Source organism: Ochotona curzoniae, unplaced genomic scaffold (genome assembly GCF_017591425.1).
Source record: "Ochotona curzoniae isolate NIBS_2020 unplaced genomic scaffold, NIBS_Ocur_1.0 scaffold_3890, whole genome shotgun sequence".
NCBI lineage: Eukaryota > Metazoa > Chordata > Mammalia > Lagomorpha > Ochotonidae > Ochotona > Ochotona curzoniae.
The window spans coordinates 30,647,577-30,674,644 of NW_024467115.1; the positions used below are offsets into that span (position 1 = coordinate 30,647,577).

Below are 27,068 nucleotides of genomic sequence, written 5' to 3' on the forward strand. Positions count from 1 at the left end.
GGAGCTGGACTGGAAGTGAAGCAGCTGGGACATGATTTGGAACGCATATGGGGTGCCGGCGCTAGCAGGTGGAGGATGAGACGGCTACACCATTGTGCCTGCCTTAACTTCATAGCTTCTTATATCGAACAGAGACCTAGAATAGTCCTTGAATTATTTTTCTTTGATTGCTGTATCACTTATTTTTGTAAGCTAGGAATCCTTACTTAAAATCTACTTAAAAAATAGCCAAGGTATGGGAGAGCGAAGATGGCCGACGTAGGAGGAAGGCTGTGAGGGAGCGTCTAGTGAGAGAGGGATAGAACGCTACAGAAGCAGCAAAGAGGAACAGCAGGGAACCGCAGGGAGAGGTCCGTGAAGCTCCCTGGGACAGTGTGGAGCCAAAAAGATCCACACAACTCGGAAGAACAACGAGAACGGAGCAGGGCAAAGTCAGAGAAACCGACATCCCACTCTAGAGCTGCTGAGTCACTTTTGAAAACGGCCTGACGGGAGACGCGGCCAGCTCGGAGGCAGGGAGATCAGGGGGATCGTCGCTGGCGGGAGGCCTTCGGCAGCGGTTTGGTGAGCTCGGGGTTGACGTGGCAGCCTCCGCATTTCTCGCCCCCTGCTGAGATTCCAGCCTCTGAGAAGGCGGAGCAGGCGGCCGAAACTGTTGGGTCTGTGTGGAACTACGCACAGTGGTGTTGTGTTGGTGGCTGAGGGGGGCCGCGGGAAGGCGCCTCGGAAGTTCCTGCGCTGAGGGGACCAGTGCGGCTCGGTGCGCAGAGGCAGCTGGCGAGGGTCTGGAGTCCCCCACATCCTGCCTGGTGAGTGCACGAAACCACCGAGCGCACTGGTGAGTGCGCGCCGCACCGAGCGGGCTGGGCGCCCCGCCTGCAGCAGCAGCACCTCCGCAGTGCAGGTGTCAGGTGTCAGGAGAGCTCAGATTTGGGAAATGTAGCGCTGTGTGTCCCTGACACGCAGGTACCACTCCCATAGAGTGAACTGCTCACTTCTCGCCTCCCACCCTGCAGTTCTGAGCGTGGGCGACCCACCAGGAGAGCCCTGAAAACTCCTGCACCAAACTGACACGGTGCGAACCTGCCGTGAAGTCATTATAACAGGGCGCCTGGGTCACTCCTCCGCTAAGGGCCTGTGTGGGGGAGCCACACGGGAGCAGGGGCTCTGAACACCCACACACCACGAGTGGTGGATTCACTGCACAAGAGCCACGCCTGGAAAGTGCCTCACCCACAGTCCCGTGTGTGGGAGACGCACCAGGTGGGCTCTGAAAAACCCTGCAGTCCCTGACACGGAGAACGCAGGGAGAAAGCACATAAAACCTTCTACGCCCTGCGGATTCCCGTGAAGGGGGCACACCCAGAGAGCGCCTCCATCCCTCCACGCCCTGGGGTGTCACACCTGTAGAAGAGGTGCCCAGAGTGTGCCTGGAATCCACTGGGCCCCCAAGGTGGTGCTCTACAGCCCCGGGCCCTGAGAACGCACCAACGGTGCCTTGAAAATAACCACGCCCGGCAACACCACGCCTGCAGGCTCCAATCTTTACAGGAAAGCACCTGACAGCCCCTCAACACACGGGTCCATTTGCCTCACCAGAATACACCAACGCAATGGGAAAAACCACCAGAAAGAGTTGTGCTCCAGATGAAAGAGCCAGCACCCCACCAAACAAGGGCCAAAAGCCATTATCAATATCGACGATACGAGATGAAGACATGGAAGTGTTACCAGCAAAGGAATTGATGAAAATAATGCTAAAATTTCTCAGAGACGTGGACACAAAGCTGGAAGACTACCAGAACCGCATAATCACCGAAATACAACAAATCAAAACCAAACTGGACGCCCAAGATAATAAGATTGAAAGCCTCATCAACAGAATAAATGCGGCAGAGGAAAGGATCTCTGAAACAGAAGACACACAAAATGAAAGTGCCCAGCGAATCAAACAGCTGGAGACAAACCTCAGCAAAACTAATAAAATGATGCAAGAGATGAAGGATTACCTTAGAAAATTGAATATTCGGATCATCGGCCTCCCCGAGGGAGTAGAAAGAGAATCTGGGATGCAAGCAGTGCTCGATGAAATTATACAGGAAAACTTCCAAAACACTTGGAACACGAATCCACCCCGCATACAGGATGGACAGAGAACTCCCAACAGACATGATCCAAAGAGATCTTCACCCAGACACACGGTGCTCAAGTTCTACTCCAATGAAGACAAAGAAGGAATCCTGAGACAAGTACGAAGTAGAGAAAAGATCACATACAGGGGAAAACCCATCAGAATCACTGCTGACTTCTCCGAAGAGACCCTACAAGCAAGGAGAGAATGGACAAAGATCTTCCAAGTCCTGAAACAAAACAACTGTCAACCAAAAATAATCTACCCAGCAAAGATCTCATTTGTATATGAGAACGAAATCAGATACTTCAATAGCAAAGAAAAACTAGAAGAATATGTCTACACAAAACCAGCTCTGCAAAGTCTCCTTAGAAATGCGCTAGTCCCGGACAAAAAGGAGGCAAATCACAAACAAAGTTGGCAAATAAGAAGGTCTCCAAACTAAAGGCCGCACAAACAAGACAATTACATAGGCAACAACACACACACAACACAATCACATGGCAGGGCAAAATTGCAACCTCTCAATTTTAACTCTCAACACAAATGGTCTAAATTCACCAATCAAACGACAGAGATTAATAGAATGGATCATCAAACAAGACCCAACCATCTGTTGCCTACAAGAAACGCATCTAACCAGAAAGGATGCAAAGAAACTGAAAGTGAAGGGATGGAAAAAGATATTCCACGCCAATAGACGAGAAAAAAAAGCTGGGGTAGCTATCCTAATTTCAGACGAGATAGATTTCATTCTAACTAACATCAAAAGAGACAGGGAAGGCCATTTTATACTGGTGAAAGGAATGATCCATCAAGAAGCAATCACCATCATTAATGTTTATGCACCGAATCTTAATGCACCTACTTACGTAAAGCAATTACTTACAGACTTAAGGGAAGACATAGACACCCGCACAATTCTTGTAGGCGATCTCAACACACCTCTAACAACAATGGACCGGTCTACGAAACAAAAACTCAACAAAGAAACAACAGAGCTCACACAAACAATAGAACAACTGGACTTAGTAGACATATATAGAACTTTTTATCCTAAGGCCACAGACTATACATTCTTCTCAGCGGTGCATGGCACCTTCTCCAGAATCGACCACATGATAGGACATAAAGCGAATCTAAACAACTTCCAAAACATTAGTATCATACCATGTACCCTCTCAGACCACCATGGGATGAAACTGGTAATCAACAACTCAAAACTCCCCAGGAAGTATAGGCACTCTTGGAAATTGAACAATATGCTATTAAACAAACAATGGGTCAGAGAAGAAATTAAAGATGAGATCAAAAAATTCATGGAAACCAATGAAAACTCTGATACAACATTCCAAAACTTGTGGGACACCGCCAAAGCAGTGCTACGAGGTAGATTCATCGCAATCGGAGCGCATGTCAAGGCCCAAGAAAGACGCCAAATACAGGAACTAACCTCACACCTCCAGGATCTGGAAAAACAGCAGCAGAAGAGTCCCACGCACAATAGGAAACAAGAAATCATCAAAACAAGGGAGGAGATAAACCAAATAGAAATCAAAAAAACTATACATAAAATCAACAAATCAAAAAGTTGGTTTTTTGAGAAAATAAACAAAATAGACACTCCACTGGCCCGATTGACAAAAAAAAACAAGAGAAAGTGAGAATCAACAGCATTAAAGATGAAAAAGGCAACATAACAACAGACACTGCAATCATTAAGAAAATAATTAGAAATTACTACAAAGAACTGTACTCCCACAAATTTGAGGACCACCAAGAAATAGAAAAGTTCTTGGACTCCCACCATTTACCAAAACTCAGTCCGGAGGCAACTGCAGAATTAAATAAACCCATAACCGAGGTAGAGATTGAAACAGTCATCAAGGATCTCCCAACGAAAAAAAGCCCAGGCCCAGACGGCTTCACTACAGAATTCTACAAAACATTCCGAACAGAACTAACCCCAATCCTCTACAAGCTCTTCAAAACAATAGAGGAGGAAGCAACCCTCCCAAACTCATTCTATGAAGCCAACATCACCTTAATCCCAAAACCGGATAGAGAACCATCAGAGAAGGAAAACTACAGACCTATTTCTCTGATGAACATTGATGCTAAAATTCTCAACAAAATCCTAGCCAATAGAATTCAAAAAATCATCAGACAGATCATTCATCCGGATCAAGTAGGATTCATCCCTGGAATGCAGGGATGGTTCAACATTCGGAAATCCATAAATGTTATAAACCATATCCAAAAACTGCAAAACAAGAACCACATAATAGTTTCAATAGATGCAGAAAAAGCTTTCGACAAAATCCAACACCTCTTCATACTAAAAACTCTAGCCAAAGTAGGCATAGATGGGAAAATCCACAACATAATTAAAGCAATTTATGAAAAACCCAACGCCAGTATCATACTGAATGGAGAAAAGCTAGAACCCTTCCCACTGAGATCTGGAACAAGACAAGGGTGCCCACTATCACCACTGCTATTCAACATAGTCCTAGAGGTACTTGCAGAGGCCATAAGACAAGAAAAAGAAATCAAAGGCATACGTATAGGAAACGAAGAAGTCAAGCTTTCACTATATGCAGATGACATAATCCTATACATAGAAAAACCAGGAGACTCAATACAGAAACTGCTAGAACTTATACGAGAGTTTGGCAGAGTGGCGGGGTACAAAATTAACGAACGAAAATCAACAGCCATAGTGTACGCAAATAACACCAAGATGGAAGAAGATCTAACCAACAGGATACCATTCAAAATAGCAGAGAGAAGTATGAAGTATTTGGGAATAAATCTAACCAAAAGTGTAGGAGACCTATTCGAAGAAAACTACAAACTATTTAAAAAGGAAATTGAACAAAACCTCAAAAGATGGAATAACATCCCGTGCTCCTGGATAGGCAAAATCAATATCATTAAAATGTCTATACTACCACAAGCAATATACATTTTCAACGCAATTCCAATCAAATTGCCCAAAACATTCTTCACGGAACTGGATACAATGATTCAACAGTTCATCTGGAAACACAAAAAACCACGAATAGCTAGAACCATCCTGAAAAATAAGAAATTAGCAGGGGGAATCACAATCCCGGACCTCTGGACATACTATAGAGCAGTGGTAATCAAAACAGCCTGGTACTGGCACAAAGACAGAAAGGAAGATCAATGGAATAGAATAGAAGCACCAAAAGGGAATCCACACAGATACAGCCAATTAATCTTTGACAAAAAGACTAATGACAGCTTAAGCAAGTGGGAAGGACTCTTTAGTAAATGTTGTTGGGACAACTGGCTGATAGCCTGTAGAAACAAAAAGATAGACCCACATCTATCACCATACACTAAGATCCAATCTACATGGATAAAAGACCTAAACCTACATCCAGAAACCTTCAAACTCTTGCAAGAAAATGTAGGAAATACCCTGCAAGACCTAGGAGTAGGTACCGACTTTCTAAGAAGGACACCAAAAGCAATAGCAGTTGAGAACAGAATAAACAAATGGGACCTCATCAAACTAAGAAGCTTCTGTACAGCAAGGGAAACAATCAACAAAGTAAAAAAGCAACCCACAGAGTGGGAGAAGATCTTTGCACATGATATAGGCGATAGGGGGCTAATTTCCAGGATATACAAAGAACTTCAAAACAACCAAAAAACCAAAACAAACAAGCCACTCAAGAAATGGGCACGGGAAATGGGCAAACATTTCACAAAGGAACAAGTCCAAATGGCAAACAAACATATGAAAAAATGTTCCAGCTCCCTAGCAATAAGGGAAATCCAAATTAAAACATCGATGAGGTACCACCTAACACCAGTAAGATTGGCCCACATAAACAAGAACACCAACGACGCTTGCTGGCGAGGATGCGGGGAAAAGGGAACCCTACTCCACTGCTGGTGGAGCTGCAGGTTGGTACAGCCTTTATGGAAATCAGTCTGGAGAACACTCAAACAACTCAAAATCAGCATACCATATGACCCAGCAATAGCACTCCTAGGAATATATCCAAAACACCTGTTTTACGACAAACCAACATGCATCCCTATGTTCATTGCAGCACAATCAGTAATTGCGAAAACATGGAAGCAACCGAAATGCCCATCAGCAGAAGATTGGATAAGAAAGCTTTGGTTCATCTACTCCATGGAATACTACTCAGCTATTAAAAAAAACAAAATGCAGTTCTTTGTGGCTAAATGGGCACAACTGGAAACTATAATGCTAAGGGAAATGAGCGAATCCCAAAAGATTAGATACCACATGTTTGCCTTGATTTAACCTGTAATTTTTTGTTTGGTGGTTTGTTATTTTTTGAACCTGTCATTGATACTGTCTCAACCCAGATGTTTCGAAGAATGGAACTTGCATTATTTTTAACATATTGTTTACCCAATACTATGTCAATTAATTCCATAATGTTGTATAATGATACTGAGGCCTTGTTGGGGCTTTTAACTGACTGGATTTTTACTCTGTTAGACCTATCTTCAGACCATAGAAGGTCTCCCCAAGAGGCCACTGAACTTATCTGGACAATAAGACGCTGAACTTTATGCTAGGCAGGTGTTTGCAAGCAATGAATCTCAACTGAACTTGAACTATGGTTATGCAACAAGGTGGAGGAATCCACCATGGGGGGAGGGGTATGGGAGGGGTGGGGGGGATCCCCAGCGCCTATAAAACTGTACTACATAATATAATGTAAGCAACAATAAAAAAAAAATAGCCAAGGTAATATACAGGAAGCAATGATTTTAAAGTAAATTTGGAATGCATAAATTATTTAATATGCTTTCTCTCGTGACTGGTCTCCTATGTCTTTGATAGTGATTCCTAGGAATGCAATCTCTGTTGATGAAAGTGTAAGCAAAGAGTTGCTTGTATAGCCGAACAGCTTAGAATTTTTACTAAACGTGGAAACCCCCAAACTTTGTAATAAGCTGTGTAATTGCTACTTCAAAATCGTAGTTTGGAATGCACCAAATTATTAATTAGTAGAAAAAGAATAGATTTCAAACAGCTCATTATACATATTTAACACTTCTTCAAATATATTCTGTTAGATCAAATATAATCTATTTTCCCTGTTCTCACTAGACAATATAAAAAAACCCAGGTGGTGTGACTTGGCGAACCGTGTATTTCTGTGCTGGAGGTTGTTGGAGTCGTACCTGAGACTACAGGCAACTTCTGTGCTTTGACTTCCTGAACAGAGGAGGTGACCAGGCTCACATCGAAGCCCAGGAGCACGGTTTGAGTCCAGGTCAGACCCTCTCAGAAACTGCTGCGACTTTCCCTCATTCCAGGCTACTTAGACTGAATCCTGGTGGTTTGATTCTATTTTGCTAAGCAGCTCATGACTGTTTTTGTTTCATTTTTACTTGCTTTCTGAACCATTAAAATAATTTCCAACCCTGATTTTTTGCATAGGAGCACATGTCTGCCTGTTCTGTACTTCATTGAATAAATGTAGCCTTGAAACTTACATGATGTGAAGAGAATCACTTTAGGGTAAAAATGGATTGTTTACTAAGAAAATGATATGTTATTCTAGATTGGGTTGGAGGTATTGCTTTTTAGATAGTACAGATTTGAACTCTCCCTGTCTGGAGATTTAGGATCAAATAACAATGCTGTTTAACTTTCAGCGAGCACCTGCCTTGCCCCAGGCTTTGTGTTCTGCGTTTTATATGTGTTGTTTCATTTAGTCCTGCACAAAATTTTGTGAAGATGTTCATCACTCTAATTACTCTCCTGTTTCAGACAAGAAAAGTGAGATGTGTAAGAAACAGTTCAGTTGAACGATCTGATTACAGAGCCTGACTCAATGACAGTAATGCTTGTTTTATTTTAAATTTGTATTTTATATAAAAATCTAAGAAAATGTATTTGAAAATGAAGGTGAGTTGTGCCCGGCATGATAGCATAGTGGTTGAAGTCCTTGCCTTACATGTGCTGGGATCCCATATGGTCGCCGGTTCTAGGTCCAGGTGACCCTGCTTCCCATCCAGCTCCCTGCTTGTGGTCTGGGAAAGCAATCAAGGATAACCCAAAGCCTTGGGACCCTGCACGTGCATGGGAGACCTGGAAGAGCTCCTGGCTCTTGGCCTTGGATTGGCTCAGCTTGGGCTGTTGAGGTTGCTTGAGGGATGAATCAACAGATGGAAGATCTTGCTCTCTGTCTCTCCTCCTCTCTGTATAACTGCCTTTCCAATAAAAGTAAATCAATCTTAAAAAAAAAGAAAATGAAGATGAGAGAGTGAGAGTGAGTGAGAGAATGAGTGAATGAGAGAGAGACTGGCGTCTCGGGTGGTGGTGTTGCAGATCACAGCTTAACCTGTTGTGTCACAATGTTGGTCCCTAGGACTGTAGTGATTCTGAAGAACAGTGGAGGTGAGGGCTGCCATCTTGTGCTCCCAGGTTGGCTGGCAAGAGGAGGGGGCCATGGGACTCTATCAGGCAATTGACAGTAGGAAATGGATTTGTTACCATGCAATGGGCAGGTCCCAGGAAGCCATCCATGTGGTTATTACTATCCTACCAAACATAAGATGGTCGCAGATGATGCAATCTTCCTCTGCATAGAAGACCAAGCCCCTTAGCAATAAAATTTTGGATTCATAGGGAAAAAATGCTGGTCCAGTTTGGAAAGGAGAACCATGGATATATTCAGGTGACTTTGTGATGAAATGAATAGAAACTGAACATTGGCCCACACTTTGACTTTCTGCTGTTGTTTTCATTGCTGGAGTATCAACACTGACAGAGGTCAGGACAGGTGTTTGATCCAGTGATGAAGGAACCAGCGTGGTGCACAGCACCGTGTTGACTGGGTTCAGATGCCAGCTGGGCTCCTGACTGCAGTTTTCTGCTAATGTGCCCTCTGGAAACAGCTGCAGGTGGTGGCTCAAGCAGGTGGGCGCTTGCAAACATGAGAGATGTGGACTGAGTTCCTAGTTCCTGAGCATAAACCAGTATATAGATTTCTCTTCCTTCTCCTTCCCCCTCCCTTCTTCCCTCTCAAAGTAAAATAAAATAAAATAAACCTATAGCTCACTGTTGGTCTCCTTTTTTATGCTGCTTAAAACAAATGATGTAGTTTTCTCTTGCTTAATAATGTTCTGGTGGTGAAGTTTATTGCTTAGTCTGGGGGTGGCTGAGTAGAGAGAAATAACCACTAGTATAATAGCAGAGCCGAGAAAGAGATTGTGGCCACTAGGCTGGTGGTAATTTGGACTTTCTCTCTCTCTCTCTCTCTCTCTCTCTCTCTCTCTCTCTCTCTCTCCATCCATCCATCCTCCTGAAATAATTTTTTTAAAAACACAGCAGCAAATGGCAATGTTAAGGAATACAACATGGTACATAATGAAAGTGAAGGTTTTCTATTTTTTATACTAAAACACAGTCCCTTTCTCAGTAGGCTAAAAACTAACGTTTTTTTCTGAATTTTAGCATTTGTATGTATATAATGTACATACAATATATATGCAATGTACTTAAAATGTATACACATATGCATAATGTATTTAATGTATTGTACACATATATATACTATATATAATGCATAGACAATGTATATATGGATGCAGTGTGTGTTTATCTTCTCATTAGTCTCTACTTAGTTTTCTCCCACAAAGTAATGTAGATTGGGTATTTTCCTTTTTCAGTACATATAGCATTTACTCATTATTTTTAAAGGGCTGTTCTTAACATGAAGTAAATTTTTTATTGGTACAGTTTGATGATTGACAAATTATTTATGCATATCATCTTACTGGATAAAGTTGTGGTCATGTATGTAGGTAGAGTTTATGTAGTTCATCCAGGGTTGCATGGAGCCTGGGATTCAAATACTCTGTCATTTCCTAAACATATCTTTATTGTGACTGTTTGGCACAGTGGCCAATAAGTGAAGCTAAACTCTTTGGAAATAAACGATTACTACCCAAAATGTCGAGAAATGAAGTCAAAAGATATTGTGGGACTAAAAAAGTGGAAAAAATAGGGTAATTGAAGTTTAAAGATAGGAGATCCTGTAGTGATTCATGGGTCTCTCTTTCCTTTCCCAGGGGGAGCTGGGAGTAGCCTTCAGCCCTGTGATACCTTCTGCAGGCTGCACCCCAGGGCCATTTGCTTTTCTTGGGTTAGTTTCAGACAGGGGCAAACAGACTCCAGAAGACTCCAGGCTTGTTTATTCTCATGAGCTAGAATTGGTTGTGGACAAACTGTAGACCCAGTAGGCAAACAGGTTTGAGGAATGTGAGCACCACTGCCCAGTACTGTGATGTCATCTGAGAGAATTCTCCAGGCCATGCAGGGGAACCACATGGACTTCAGTGTTCTGGATGGACAGGCAGTGTAGGTTTTCCTGACACTTTTTGCTTTCATTCACGGTTCATCTAATATTCATATTACTGTTTGCCAGGCTGTCAGTGCTATGGCAGTATATGCATTATTTTTAAAAGTTCATAGAAATTAGACTTAAAAGATAAATTTAGATTGATTAAAGAAGTTTTGAAATCCATGTCTATGAAGCTATATACATGCATCTCTTTTTTTTGCAACAAAATAAAATTAATTTCCATTCTCATGAGTTCCTTAAAGCCCTTGTTCCAGATACTGTCCCCTATCATGAGGATTGTCGTATGTTTGAGTTTATCTGGGCTCCTTTGGATTAAATTTATCATACAAGTAACTAAAAATAAGTACAAGTCATGTCTCTTCCTGCAAAGATTTAATTTTGTTTTTGCAACAACCATTCCATAAAGTCTCAATGGTAATAAAAGAATGAAAACTGGCATTCATCAATTCTTACTGTTCGAAATTTTTATCTCACTTGAGAAAGTAGGCAAGTAGGTTATTTCTACATCTAAGAGACTGTCTTTTGGATTGTTTCCCTATTTGTGAAGTAGATTAGGATAAATTTTTTAAAGTATGAATGGCGCAACTTATGTGGTAAAAATGTGCATGGGATAGGTATTTTGGCATAGTAGGTTAAGTTGCTGCTTGTCATTCCGTATGAGCTCCAGTTCAACTCTCAGCTGCTCCACTTTCTAATCCAGCTTCCTGCTAATCGCCTCGGAAAACAGATAGATAAGTTCTTCACCGCCTGTATCCTTGTGGGAGATTGGAAGGAAACTCCTGGCTCCTGACTGCAGCTTGGCCCAGCCCAGGTTGTTGCAGCCATCTGGGGACTGAGCCAGTGGATGGAAGCTCTCCCTTCCCACGTCTCCTTCTATAACTCTACTTTTCAAATTAATCATTAAACCAATAAATGAATCTTATTTTTTTTTAAAGAAATGTGTTTGAATATTCATCTTCTCATTGAATCTGAGACTCTGCATTTATCTTATTGGGATGCCTGGGAGGAATTTTTGCAGAACACAATTATGATAGGATTTTTGAAGGTGAATCAAATCCCTTGCATGCAGTTAGAGGGTCAGAAGTGGACAAGGAAAGACTGAGGTGTGGCAAGCCAAGAGTACATTTATATTCCATGCCACACTATATTGTAATAAATATAAACATTTCCTTTTTTCCCCGAAGCACTGATATGACCCGTTTGAAGAGTGGGAAGAAGCACTTATATATGATCCTAGAAATGTGGGCTGGGAAACGCAGCCCTGCTGGGGACTTGTGTGTTGTTATCTGGTTTTCCTCTTCCTTGCTCCTTCAGCTTGGGAGAAAAGCAGTTTGCAGTTTTTTTTCTGTTATTTTGACAATGGGATTTGGACTTTCAGTAAGTTGAAATGGGGAGAAACCTTGAAGAACTTTCTGGAAACAGCCCCCAGGAACAAAGGAAGGGATCCAGAAGTGTGCTAAATGCTGCCTGCAGTTGAACTGACCACACCGCTGTTCGCTTTTCTCCTGTTTGGTGCTTGGCTATGGTCCCAGAAGGGGCCATATCACAAGGCTTTTTTTCTAGGCTTCAGAACAATGGAGCAGGGAGAAAGGTTTTCAAGGGTGGTCCATTGTCTTGGAGGCTTTGCAGTGAGATGGTAGTCCCTGATTTCATTATGTTAGGTTTCACTGAAGCTGTTGGTGTGATGCTTTTCCAGGTGCATAAATTGCCAAGTTAATCTTCTTTCTTGTAATCTCTTCAAAAAAATACCCATTGCAAATATCCCACATGCCAATAACATTTTTTTTATTACACTTAAACAATAAAAATAAAGTGCCAATTGGATTTGATTGTTTTCACTGATTAAGTAGAATCAGCTATGGTTTGGGAGTCATTTTAAAGCATGCTGATTTTATTTGCATGCTGTTCCATACAGATGTGGCTGGGAAATAGTTCGAATCATGGCACACTGAACGTCCTCAGTGGATTTTTAGGACTGTGTTCACAGGGAGAGCCAAGTTATGTTTCGTTTTGTTTGGCTCGTTGTGTGGGCTGTAAATTGGAGGATATTTGCTTTGCTCTCTGAGTCAAAATTTATTTCCAAACATAATAGTGCAGTTCTCTCATAGGATGTAAATTTCTCATTTATTTCTTGAATACTCTACTTCCTGTTATCTTATTCTTTCATTATTAAATGCTGGAAATTTTCAGAAATATTTGATAACAGGTTTACTAATCTGATGACTACCTTTCATATGATTAGTGTATCTCACATTTGGGCTTTAGAGCTTTGGGTGTGTTAAGAATCATTGATTCTGGGCCCGGCGCAGTGGCGCAGTGGTTAAGGTCCTCGCCTTGCACGCCCGGGATCCCATAAGAGCCGGTTCTATCCCGGCAGCCACGCTTCCATTCCAGCTCCCTGCCTGTGGCCCGGGAAAGCAGTCGAGGACGGCCCAAAGCTTTGGGAACCTGCACCCGCGTGGGAGACCCAGAAGAGGCTCCTGGCTTCGGATCGGCATAGCATCGGCCGTTGTGCTCACTTGGGGAGTGAATCATCAGATGGAAGATCTTCCTCTCTGTCTCTCCTCTCTGTATATCCGCCTTTCCAATAAAAAAAAATAATAAAAATAAATCTTTAAAAAAAAAGAATCATTGATTCTGGAAATAATTTTATAGTTTCTTATGAAATCCTTCCTGACAATACAACTTAATAATTTTGATACAGGATTATACCTTTATTAAAGTATAGTTTGCTATGTAATGTTCTGATTTAATATTAAATTATTTTTGTTTCATCAAGTCTGTCATGGTGTTTTGAACTTGAAGTTTCAAGGACTTTGGAATGACATAGTCCTGGATTTCAGTCATAGTTCTCTCCACTACTAGCCAAATGACTTTCAAGGAGTTAGTCACCCTCTTAGAGTGGCAGTTTTTGCTGCTGCTTTTTCTCTTTTAAATATTTGGAAAGGCAGATGTACAGAGAGAGGGGGAGAGACAGACAGAAAGATCTTCCATTCATTGGTTTACTCCCCAAACGGCTGCATCAGCTGGAGCTGAACTGATCCAAAGCCAGTAGCTTCTTTCAGGTCTCCCACATGGGTGCAGGGTCTCAAGGCCCTGGGCCATCATCTACTGCTTTCCTAGGCCACAAGCTGGATGGGAAGTGAAGAAACTGGAACACAAACAGGTGCCCATTCGAATGCCACAAGTTAGAGATGGAGGAGCAGCCAGTTGAGCAATTGTACCTATGCTTGATTTTTGCTTCTACAACTTGGGATTTAGGGCAGCCCAACTCACTGTTTGTGATGACTAGATTAGACAAAAAGCTGAATTCACCAGGATAGCACCTGGACCAAGGGAAATACATGAGCCATTCTGCTCATCAGTTCTTAAATCCAATTATTGCTGGGCAGAAAGAAATCTATATAAGTCACTATATCGGATGAAACAAATTAAACCACCCCTCCTCATGTAGATGCTCCTAGAACTCTAAGGTTATTTTCAAACATTATGTGTGTGTGTGTGTGTGTGTAGTTTTAACCATTTTGAGTACACAGTTCAGTGCAGTAAGTACATTCACATTGCTGGGTAACCAGACTTTTTTGTGATCACAAACCAAAACCTTGTATTCATTAAACAACCCTTCCCCATTCATCTTTTTTGTAATTCCTGCCAACTCCTTGATCTGCATTCTGTCCCTATAAATTTGACTGCACTAGATACTTCATTTGAGTAGAATCACTTTGTTTTTCTTTTGTGTCTGGTTTATTTCTCCTCTATTAATGTCCTCAAGGTTCTTTCTTGTTCTAGTGAGTCCGAATTGTATTCCTTCTTAAAGGATGACTCCTATGCCATTGTATTTACCTATTACATGTTATATATCCACTTATCTTTATGATCACTTGGATTAGTTTTTTTAAATTTTATAGCCTATTATACAATGGGAATGCATTTAATACATAAGGTTTTAGGGGAAAAAAGATGCTTTCCACCATAACCCCCTTTTCATGTCTCCATATTCTATACTCCTTCCTTGTTCTTCCTTTAACTTTTCCTATGACTTATTTTCAATTTACTTTATACACACGGTCTTAACCATCCACTAAAGAAATGGTTCAACAGATAATAAGCAGGAAAACCTCTGTTCTCAGGAGAAAAGGGCTATTAACCAATCATCAGGTTTCAAAATGCCAATCTCCCTCATATCAATTGCATTGTTTTACTCTATATAATAATGATAAAAGTTCAGGTGAAACATGCAGTTTGCCTTCTTTGGACTGCCTCATTTCACTAAGCACAATGGTATCCAATCATATTCCTTTTGTTACAGAAGACAGGATTTCATTCTTTTTCTATGTCTGGGCAGTATTCCATCAGGCCTATATACCACAATTTCTTTATGCAAACACCAGCTGATAGATATCAATGTTGATTTTATTTGGTAGCTATTGTTCGTAGGTCTGTTATAAGCACAGCAATACAGAAAGCTCTTTCATAAGCTGATTTCATTTCCTTAGGGTAGATTCCCAGAAGTGGAATGGCTGAGTCATAAGGTAGATCTATTTTTACCATTCTGAAGAATCGCCATACTATCTTCCATACTGGTTAGAGTAGTTTACAATCTCACCAACAGTATATTTCCCCACATCCTTGCCAGTATTTTTAAATTTCTGAATGAGATCCTTACTGGGGTGAGGGGAAATTTTTGTGGTGCTTTTATTTGCATTTCCCCAATGGCTTGTAATCCTGAGCATCTTTTCCTGCGTCTGCAATTTGTATTTCATCTTTTGAAAAAATACCTATTCATACACATAGCCCGTTTTTCAACAGGAATATTTTTATTATTGTTAATTTGTAGTTTCTGAACTCCTTATGTGTTATCTTAATCCTTTATCAGATAAAAAGCTGGGGAATGTTTTCTCCCTTTCAGTTGATCGTCCCTTGCATTTGCTGTGTGTTTCCTTTGCTGTACAGATGCTTCTGAACTTGATATAATCCTATTTGTTTTGCTTTTATTGCCTGTGCTTCTGGCGTTTGACTTGCCTAGCCTATCTCAGCATCTTGCAGAGTTTTCCGTAGTAATTTTTTTGGTTCACATCTTGACTTCAGGTTCTTGATGCATCGCTGGTTGATAGATAGGGTGTGAGACAGTCTTGTTTCGTAGATGCGCACATGGTGACTCAATGTCATCGTGAGGAGACAGTTCTTTCTTCAGAGAGCATCTTTAGATCGTCAAAGATCCCTTTGTTGTAGAAGTACGAATTCGTTTCTGGAGGTTCAAATCAGTTCCGTCGATCTGTGTGTCTATTCTTGTGCCAGTATCAGACTGTTTTGATTATAACTGCCCTCGACTATAACTTGAAGTCTGTTTTTGTGATTTTTCCAGCTTTATTTTTATTGTTTAAGTTTGCTTTAGGTATCCATGTTCTTCTGTGGTCCCATATGAATATTCAGGTCATTTTTTTTTTAAGATCAGAGGAGAATTTCTTTTACGGTTTTTATTGAGATTGCATGGAGTATGTTCATTTCCTTGGGTAGTATGGACTTTTGATGTTATTAATCTGTCCAGTCCTTGAACATGGAAGATTTATTTCTATTTTGGATGTCTCCTTCTACTTCTCTCCCTTAATGTTTTACAATTTTCATTGCAAGTATCTTTTATGTCTGGTTAACTTTATCCCAAGGCATTGCCTTGTTCATTTGTAACTGTTGTTAAGGGAACTGATGTTACCAGTTCTTTGTCAGCCTTGGCATTGTGTTTGTACATAAATGCCATCAAGTTTTGTGTATTTTGTATCTTGCAAATTTGCCAAACTCTCTTACGCGTTCCAGTAGTATCACATGTATAAAACCATGCTGTCTGAAAGCAGGAGAACTATTTCCTCTTTTCTAATTCTGTGCTTTCAGAAACTTCTAAGACCATGATTATTGAATACTACTTTCAATCTTTCTAACTTTTTTTGTCTGGTTTATTTTGTTATTGGTTGAAATATTCCTAAAAATCTGTCCTTCAGATCGGATTGTTTTTTTCTGCCTCACCAAGTCTGTTTTTAAGGCTTTCCACTGTATGGTTTGTGTGTCAAATTGAATTATTCATTCCTAACATTTTATTTTTATTTTTCTTCATTATCTGTATTTCCCAGTAGATTTTTTTTTTCATCCGTGTCATGTATTGTTTTAAACTCATGCATTTGCTCTTCTGTTGGACATGGCAGATCTCCTCTATTGTCAGCAGGGAGGAGGGTGTGATCCGAACACCTGATGTCTTCACGACCTCAGGTGCCCAGTCTGTGCCCGTAATGGCGGCACACCTACCCCACTCCATCCCTGAGGCACACAGAGGATCTGTTCTCTCCTCGGTGTGAGCACGGAGCCCGCTGTGAACGGTGTGCTGAAGCTCTCAGGAACCCCGAGCTCCTGAAGCCAGAGGTAGTGATTGCTTCGACTCACCTATGCCTTATCAGGGAGTCACAGAATTTTCACAGTCATGGAAAGCACCAGTTGTTATGCAGTCCCTTAACAATTCGTTCCTTTTGAAACAGTAAATAACTTGTGTAGCACTGCCTAGACCAAGCCGTGCTCATGGGTGCATGGCGGTAGATTCAGTTAACGTATGAGGTTGGTATCATTCCTGGGACGTGAGAGCATGCTTCTGCTGATCAGTACACTGATGTCCAGGAGAGTTGAACTGCAGCTTTCCCCTCTGCAAGTCAGTGGAGAATTTAATTATTGCCCATAGAGTTAAATCTTGGTATTTATTTGTAGTGTGTGTATGTTAGTTGGAAATCAATAATATTGACTTGGCTGAATTAATGCTTCACTTTTTAATTTTTTTTAATTTTTATTTTTCGTGATTCAGTTCCATAGGCTCAGGGATTTCCCGTTTCACCCTTCCCAATAACTAATGCCATTGTTTCTCCTTATGCTGTTAAAATAGTATAATTCTTAAGCAAAACTAACAACTCCATCATTCTGCTATTTGAGTGTATCATGACATTGTAGATAAGGTCTATAATTTCATATTTGCAGCAGTACAATCTGCAATAATAAAGACAGAAAAACCTAGGAGCCCACTGAAAGAGGAATGGGTAAAGAAACAGTGGTGTATCTACTCTATGGAATATTACTCAGCCATTAAAAAGAATGAAATTCTACATGGACAACAAATTGCTCCAAACTGGAGACCCTTATGTTCAGTGAGAAGCTTCACTTTTATTTTATTATGTATGAGTTCCTTACACAAAAGAGTATTTAGTGGTCAGATAGTTGCAGATAATCTTCCTGTTAATAACATCTAGAACACAGATACACACTGTCCTTGAGTGAAGATCTTTTAGGGGAAGTTGAGTCCTCCATTGATACAGGTGGCTAGAAACCACAAGAACACAGTGTCTAGAGTGAAGGAGACCTTTGTTCAAAAACGAATGTTCCAATCCTTGCTGTGGGGCTTGGAGTAATTTTGGACTCTGTTTTTTTTTTTTTTTAAAGATTTAGTTTTATTATTTTTTATTGGAAAGGCGGATATACAGAGAGGAGAGACAGAGAGGAAGATCTTCCGTCCGATGATTCACTCCCCAAGTGAGCCCCCACGGCCGATACTATGCCAATCCGAAGCCAGGAGCCTCCTCCGGGTCTCCCACACGGGTGCAGGGTCCCAAAGCTTTGGGCTGTCCTCGACTGCTTTCCCGGGCCACAGGCAGGGAGCTGGAAGGGAAGCGGGGCTGCCGGGATTAGAACCGGCGCCCATATGGAATCCCGGGCGTGCAAGGCGAGGACCTTAACCACTTGCGCCACTGCGCCGGGCCCATGGACTCTGTTTTATATCTGTAAAATGGGGATTAATATGGTTCCTTCCCAGTTAAATGAAGTAATCCATGTGAAATACAGTGGCTGACACATAATGCTCACTGCCTAACAAGGTCAGTTGTCTTGGAGAGAAAGATGAGACAACCACATGAATTCATTTTCCAATTAGAGTATTTTCAACTGATTTGGAATTTATTGGGATGTAACCTATCGTAGATTGAGGAGCATTTGTTTGAACAAAATCATGTACTGATAAAACTGAAACATCCTCGATTTTCCTTTGGTCAAACATGTGTAGGATTCCACAATTAAAATTTTATTAAGCACCTTATAAGTACATGTTGATGAACAGAATTTAAAAGAGATCTAGATATTTTATATTATACTTTGGCAACTTAAACTGCCACTTTTAATCTCTTGGCTACATTTAATTATAATAAACTCCCATTAATTTTTTGCAGCTATTCAATGATAGCATTTAATAATGACACATTACAGTAATCTGGTTCACTTGCCAAGTGGCTTCCATGGCTGGTATTGGGCCAGACAGAAGCTAGGAGTCTTGAGTCTTTGTTGGTCTCTGGCATGGATGACAGGAGTCCAAGTGGTCTGTCTTCTGATGCTCTCCCAGGCTCATGAACCACAAACTGAGTTGGAAGTGGTAAGGCCAGGACTCAAACCAGCACGCACACCAGATGCCAGCTTTGTAGGCAGTGGTTTAATCTGTTACATCACAATGGCACCCTGGCATGCATGCTTGATAGATCTTATCTCTGTTTATGAATAAATCAGATATAAAATAATTTGATTTTAAAGATGAAGTAATACTTTGTTAGCATCTTCCAATGATTCTTTTAGAAAGAATTAACTGAAATTGGCTGCTTAAATATTGGAAAGTTAAATTTCCTTGAGAATTTATCTTCATTTTCATGGTTTGGAATATGAGCAGCGAGCCCAGTGTTCAACCCTGGTGATAGGAAATGTTAAATATTTATTCCTTGGCATAAAAAAACCTTTTTAGTTTTCTTACTTGGCCTTTTGCCCATCCTCATGAACCACTCCTTGAGTTTAATGCATTTTTCATGGTAGTGTATAAATGTTTACTGAGTTCATTTATTAAAAAGGTAATAAAGTAAGAGCTGACGTCATGTATTTTGATGTTTTCTGATCATGATTAAAACTGTGTGTGTACTTCGTCAGGTAAGCTGAGAAGCATTTTGAAAAGTATCAGTTGCAAGTAGAAATAGCTAGACAGCCCTGCTCAAGCACAACTTCTGACTCCATGAAGTTAGAGAGTAATAAAAGGAGAAATGACTGTACTGCACGCCTATGTAACAAAGCTGAACTGTTGGCAAAAATTGATCTTCAGATTCATGGCTTGTGATCTAACAAAATGTTTTTAGTATCTTTATATTCACCCATAAGTGAAAAACTTTGAACTTCAGTTTGTCTTGTAAAATGAGTCAGTCACTGGACAGTCTAGATGGTTGAGTAGGAAACCCGTTAATCAAAATGTCCCTTTTCCTCTAACAAATGTGTGTGTGGAAGAGCCTGTGTGGCCAAGAATAGGGAATGCGTGCTCTCACTAGCAAGAACGCATGCAGTCTGGGTTTCGGAGGGTGCATGGTTAGGTTGAACAGAAGGCACTGCTAGAACTTGTGTGTGTTTAATAGAGTCAGGAGGGAGGCTGAGAAAGGAGTTAGGAAGAACTTTGACCTTGTTAACAATTCATTTGTAAGAACTACTATTCATAAAAGATTCATAAATGCATATAAGAATTATTATCTTCTAAAGTCAATCAAAATAGATGCTTTGTATTCATACTAAGTGTATTCACTCATGATACTGTGATGGAGGATAGAAACTCAAGAAACTGCCAATCCTGAGGGTTTAGTAAAATCATGAAGTAGAAATTTCATATCCTATAAAAATCATTAATAATAAAATTGACTCTATTAAAATTCATATATATCCTAAATGTGAAAGGAGTAAAAATAATTTTGAATTCATGATCACATTTCTGTATACAAAAAGTGTATGTTGATTTTTATTTAAAGCAAGCATAAAATGCTCTCATGTTAAGAAATCAGCAAGGTATCCAAACCAAAACAGTAGTGGAGATAATTGGTGAGGATTTTATGCATCACTCCTTCTCATCTGTGAAGAACAGCTGCTGTATAGTGAAATTGGTTCCCACCCAATGTTGAAAAGAGGGCTTCTCTCTCCCATGGCTGGTTTCTGCTTCCAGGACCATCTGAGGACACAGTTTCATTCTCACAGACCCAAACCTTGGGGTTCTGGGTTCAGCAGTCTTTTCTTTTGCTTCTCAGTTGTCCCTCATTTGTAGGACCTCAATCTTTATGTTCTACAGATGAATCTGGAGGAGTGGGGACAACTCCAAACTGTAGCATCTCTGCTGGAGCTCCACCATGTGCCTAATTACGTGCAGGACAGAGGACCAATGGTGATGGATAACAGATGGGGTCATCTCTTGCTAAACCAAACTTGATCTGAGGAATGACACAAGCAGTTACAACCCAATGTATGAGTTCTGTGTTAGGACACAGACTAGGTATGGTGGGAGGGTCACATGAGTTGATATTTTGACTGACATGCTTGGAAGATAAAACAGTGGGACAACATTAGGGAAACTGTCATTCCCATATTAAGAGAACATGTAAAAGGATGCATTTGAACAGCAAGTGTAGCTAGAACTTAGATATTACTTAAGAGAGTCAGGGGAGAGGCTAAGAAGAGAGTCAGGAAGAGCTTTGAAAGATTTACCAAGACATTTAGATGTTAGTTACCCTTAGAATATCCAGTATCCTTAGAAACTGAAAGTGGGAGAATGTCATGATAGTATATTGTTTAAGAAAAAAATCACACTGCTAACATGGTACAGAATGGTTGGCAGAGGGAGGTTGGAGGCCAAGCCATTTGGTTTTTTCTGTCATTCGTAAGAAGGTTGAGCTGTTGTGTTTGGGGCATTTCCAGCCTGAAGAGTCTGAGAGAGTCCTGTCTGGATGGACAGAGACAGGTGGACATGCAATCTGGAGTTCAGGAAAGGGATTTGTTCTGTGATGATGGCTACATTCCTGAAGGAGAGTGTGACACGAGGAAAGAACCACAGTATTAGATTTCTGTCATGCTACTGCTTGTTTTAATTCGGTCCGTGTTCACATTGCTCTCACATTTCTGAATCTGGATTATTGTTTATTTTCATAATTCACAGCTGTAAACTTTCTGAGTGGTGATAACAGGAGGGTTAGAGGAGAATGGAGCTGTGAGGGAAGCTTGGCAATGGCTGCTCACAGGAGTTCTCGTCTCACTCTTTTTGTCTTTCTAGTTCCTTCACTTGTTTTCTTTTCCCTTTCACTTCCTGTTATTCAAATCATGGATTTCCCCAAAGGCTTTTCATGTGGTTGTTTTGGTGAAAAAGAGAATAGTGGTGATTATATTCTCAAATCTCCACCTGATCCTAATTGCATCTTGGCTTTGGAAATCCATGCTTCATCTGAGCCCTTTGGGCCAACATGGTTACAGGTACAGAGTTTCTCTGCCTACTGAAAACGTTGTATGTTTCACTAATATAACTGCTAAGAGGATTTTTTTAAGCACCAAAATAGAATTTTTCCCAAACTTTTATTTTAATGGATCAAATAATGATATTTAAAAAAAATTTCATTTTAAATAAACTTAAACCAGGCTCTTTTATAACACATATCAACCAAGTTAAACTCATTAAGGAGAGGAATAAAAGCCCATATCACTGTTTTTCTTGTTCTAATGTATGTTGGAGATATGCAGAATTTGTTTTAATTATATATGTTAAATATATAATTATTTTTGCCTGTTTAGCATTTTAAAATTATAATATATTTATATATTATTATATATAATTATATATTATTGGCAGGAGGAAGCCTGGTGGTGTCATTGTAGGTTTTGGAAATGATTTCATTGTGTATCTATTTTTCACTTTTTTTAAGGAATGAATTTAGTTGCACAAGTACCATGCATTTTAAACATTAGACATGTTAGTTTGGCAATGTCACTTGATTCTATAAAGATAGCCAATAGTGGAACGCCAATCCAAATAAAAGATGCAGCCAAATGGCTGATGCCCTAATTCATTCCTCCTATCTTTTTCTGTGTTGGAAAACACATGACTATGGGGGAGAAAAAAATGAGCCAAAGCAATATTTGGATTGAATGACTCTTATTTGTTTTCTTTTGAGACAGCACATATATTTATATTTTTAATGAAAATGTATCAACGTATATTACATAAAATGTACCATAAGATGTAAACACGGCACATTTCCTTATGGTATAAAAAAATCTAACTTTTGCTTTAAATTAGCGCCTGCTCAAACAAGTTTTGTTTTTAGTTCCAGTATTTTCTTGTATTTACATTTCGTTGTGGACAACTCAATAAACTTGTGCTCGAATATTTGTGGCTGTGTGTGGTCTCTCCCTGAAGCATCAAGCTTATCACTCTGCTCGCTGATTTACTGTTTTCCTTTATGTAGCAGAAGAATGCAGATGTTAGCTTGATCTAAAGCCTGTTTATAGTGACTTTTATAATGGATACCTAAAGATAAGAACTAAATTTTATAGGACCAGTATTTCAGTCCCCACTTCACCCTATTCTAAATGAAATGACTTCTACATCAATAAGGAACAAAGAGTTTTATCATTAAGATCTGTCACTACGTGCTCCATCTTGCCTTTAGTAAGTGAGAGACTAGAGCCTAAGCAGAGAATCTGAATTAGCAGGTGGAATACATATTCACTTTTAGTTTTATTTGGAGAATGAGATGTGTTTTAATGCAATCTGTATCATTTCCTTAGTCTAAATTCAGGACAGTTGTTTAAGATAAGTAGCAAGTTATGTTTACATAGAAACAGATTTCTGTATAAAGACACCAGTATTTGCCAATTTGTGAAGTGATAAATTCTGCACACTCTAAAGTAGACTTTCATCGATGGGTAAGGAAACAGGGCAGCAAGTATTAAGACAGATATTTCCAATGGGTACTTGTATGATTGAGGGTTTATGGAAAAATGGAATTAAAAGGTAAGCTTATTTTGGCGAGAAAATTCTGGTGAAAAGATTTCAAAATCTGTGGGTAATTTTCACAGTCATTAACTCCTTGAAGGTGTCTCAACTGTACCCATTTGAAAAATCAGCTTATTTTCATCCAATTTCACAAATTTTTTGACGTACTCTTGCTTACATTGTGAACTCAGAGAAGAAGGGTTGTTTTGGGAGTGCACATTGCTTTGGGTGGCAATGGAAGCCACACACACACAGCTTGGCTCTGTCCTGGGAGAACCTGAAGCCTTAGAGGAGAAGGTCCCCGTGAGCTCTCTGCAACTCTGGCCAAGCACTGAATGGAAAAGATTGGATCTGCCACAGCACTGGGAAAGCACAGTGCAGAAGGCAGAAGGAACTCGGGCAGAGTATGGCGTGATGGATACCAAAAAGAAAGCAGGGTTCCAGAGGCAGAAAGGAGTGGCTGTGCTCAGCTGCTTCTGCAGGTACTGCTGCTTTCTGGGAAACTAAGTGGTCCAATGGTTATGCTGGAAGCAGATTGATGTGAGTGTAGGTGGAGCAAAGGAGACTCAGGTGTGGGAATTTGTGAGGGGTCTGATGGACTGAAAGGACAGGGGATAAGATGGAAATTAGAGAGAGAGGTGAAGTCGGGAGCAACTGTCATTTTAGGACGGCCAACATGTGACAAAAGTCAATGAGAAAAGCAGCATTTGTGCCCGAGAGATTCAATACACAAAGAAAATGAAGAAGAGGAATATTAAAACAGGAACAACAGCCAATTTCTTTTGAGTACTTTTCTAGGGCATGGTGGTACATGGTAAACCTACATCCTCATGTTTAGTTCCTGGATTACTTGCATATTGTGGATGCTGTTTTTTCTCTTTTGGTACATCTCCTTTTAAAATTTGAATTCTAATTAGTTGTTAACAAGCAATCTGATTTGTAGATAAACTTTTGATATTCTGATATTCTCTTCCTGTGTCTCTCCCTCCCTCCCTCCCTTCCTCCTCTGCTTTCTCCCCCACCCCCCTCCCATCCTCATTAGAGAAGGAAGTGAGACATGAGTGCTAACTTGAGTAGCTTGCTCCACACATTCTTTACTATCAAGTGATGGATTAGTTTACTGACTTACAGATGGAACATTCCGAAGGCCCATCCCATAACACTCAACAGGAATTTAGGTATTCTGTGCTTCATTTTGTGTATATATTTGGCTTTTTCCCCCACAGTAGAATGCTAGAACAAAAGTGAAAGAGTGAGAGTAAGACCAAGAGAGATATAAAGAGATAGAACTCCTGTTTGCCCATTCACTCCCTAACCAGACACAGTGTGGGGGCTGGGATGGGCTAAAATCAGTGAAAAAAGAAAAAAAGGAGGGCCCGGCGCAGTGGCGCAGTGGCGCAGTGGTTAAAGTCCTCGCCTTGCACACCCGGGATCCCATATGGGCGCCGGTTCTGTCCCGGCAGCCCTGCTTCCCTTCCAGCTCCCTGCCTGTGGCCCGGGAAAGCAGTCGAGGACGGCCCAAGGCTTTGGGACCCTGCACCCGCGTGGGAGACCCGGAAGAGGCTCCTGGCTTCGGATCAGCATAGCATCGGCCATTGCGCTCACTTGGGGAGTGAATCATCGGACGGAAGATCTTCCTCTCTGTCTCTCCTCTCTGTATATCCGCCTTTCCAATAAATAATAATAATAATAAATCTTTAAAAAAAAAGAAAAGAAAAAAAGACTAGGGGACACTGCAGCCACAGTTAGAGAAGGACAAAGGGAAGGCAGAATGAGTTGCTGCAGGGCAAGTTTAAGGGGGTGATGGGGGACGTTCTCCACTCTTCTTTCCCTGTGAATTCCCGCTGGCTGAACTTCTGGCAATCATGATTCCGTCTTGTTGCTTTCGTAGGGCATAATGACTACATGTGTCCAGCCACCAACCAGTGCACGATTGACAAAAACAGGAGGAAGAGCTGCCAGGCCTGCAGGCTCCGGAAATGCTACGAAGTGGGGATGATGAAAGGAGGTAGGTGTCTGTGATGCAGGTGCCTGATACAGATGGCCTTGGGTACCTCTCCGTGCTGTGTCTGTTTCAGTAGCCATTGGTAGTTAATGTTTTCTCATCTAGTTAGCTTTCTCCCATTCTTAATTTTCTTTACCACACAAATATTTACCTAGTATATTTCATTTTTTTTAAAAAAAATTGGAAGCATTTGGAATCAGAAACTCTGTCATGCCCATGTTTTATATTTTCAACATAAATAATTGTGTTTTAAGCCAAAAATGTGTGGGAGGTGGAGGAGAAAGAGGAGGCAGACTGTTCAGTGAATTATTCAAGAAATATTTTTCTGTTGCTGTTTCTGTTGCTAATGCTAGAAAATGATCATTGGATATGGATATGTGCTTTCCCGAAGTTGAAACTACTCCATGTGAAGGCTAAACAGCTAATTTATAAGCATTCAATTTCTTAAAATGTCCAAGGAAATTTGAATTTCAGCCAAAGGCAGCTTTGTCCTTTAGAAGCCTTGCAAACGTCTAGCATGATATTGGGAACTGTTCATGACTGGAGCGTAGACAGCTCCCAAGCCCTTGGCAGTCAGGCTGTGGGCCCGTGTGCATAGGGTTTGCGCACGTCCCTGCCTTTGCATGGATCCAATCTTCTTCTCATTAAAATAGAATGCAGATGCTTGGTGGGAAGGAAGGGAGGGACAGTGATTGTGCTGACCTGCTGATGGAACTAGAAAAGGGCTTTCTTAAGAAGGCCAGTGGTGTCATAGTGTGAGTTTGAGAGAGCAAAGTTACAGCAAAAGAAGAATTGCAGAAACTAGCTAATGCTTTATTTATGCAAAGATGAAGAAAGAGGAAAAACACAGAAATAAGAGCAAGAAATAGACATGCTTGTTTGTACCAGTATCTGCATACACTGCATGTTTAGTTCAGGGGTCTAAGTAAGCCCACTGGCTTGAGATTTTGAGTATAGCATTTGACATAAATTTGGTAAATAGAGGGCATTTATACATTTGGTGAGCTTGATCTGTATTTTTTTTAAGCTTTATTATTTGTATTGGAAAATCAGATATACAGAGAGGAGGAGAGACAGAGAGGAAGATCTTCCACCCACTGATTCACTCCCCAAGTGACTGCATCTACTGGCGCTGAGCTGATCTGAAGCCAGGAGCCCAGAGCTTCTTCTGGGTCTCCCACATGAGTGCAGGGTCCCAAGGCTTTGGGCTGTCCTCAACTGTTTTCCCATGCCAGAAGCAGGGAGCTGGATGGGAAGTGGGGCTGCTGGGATTAGAACTGGTTCGCAAATGGGATCCTGGCATCTGCAAGGTGAGGACTTTAGCCGGTAGGCTACTGTGCTGGGCCTGATCTCTAGGCTTTGAATGTCTGAAAAATCAGCCTTAATCAAAGGATAATTAATTCTAATCATTTAAGAGCCACATGCAGAAAATGACAATTTGATTCGCAAATTGATTAAATATTTGAGCAATTCATCTTTGTACTGTAGGAAAAATAATTTTAGTTAAACTCACCAAAAACTTAGGAAGGTAGCAACTTGCTAAGTAACAGAAATAAGACAGCTACCTGAGAACAGTTTTATCTGAAGTACTGGAGGCTAAGCTGAATACTGTTTCCTGGAAATTAATGATAGATTAAGCAGCGGCTCTCTGGAAACTACGATAATCAACATGTGAGTGTGCACAGAATG

General features: G+C 40.7%; 1 protein-coding gene across 3 annotated transcripts in view; it reads left to right on the forward strand.

The window, feature by feature from the left end:
- The window catches only part of ESR1 (estrogen receptor 1), a 230,185-nt gene that overhangs the window by 53,084 nt on the left and 150,033 nt on the right, over window positions 1–27,068 (forward strand). For all 3 annotated transcript variants that reach the window (XM_040965414.1, XM_040965415.1, XM_040965416.1), the window contains one exon: window positions 25,266–25,382. In XM_040965414.1, the coding sequence (XP_040821348.1) occupies window positions 25,266–25,382 (117 nt within the window). The remainder of the gene's footprint in view (window positions 1–25,265; window positions 25,383–27,068) is intronic.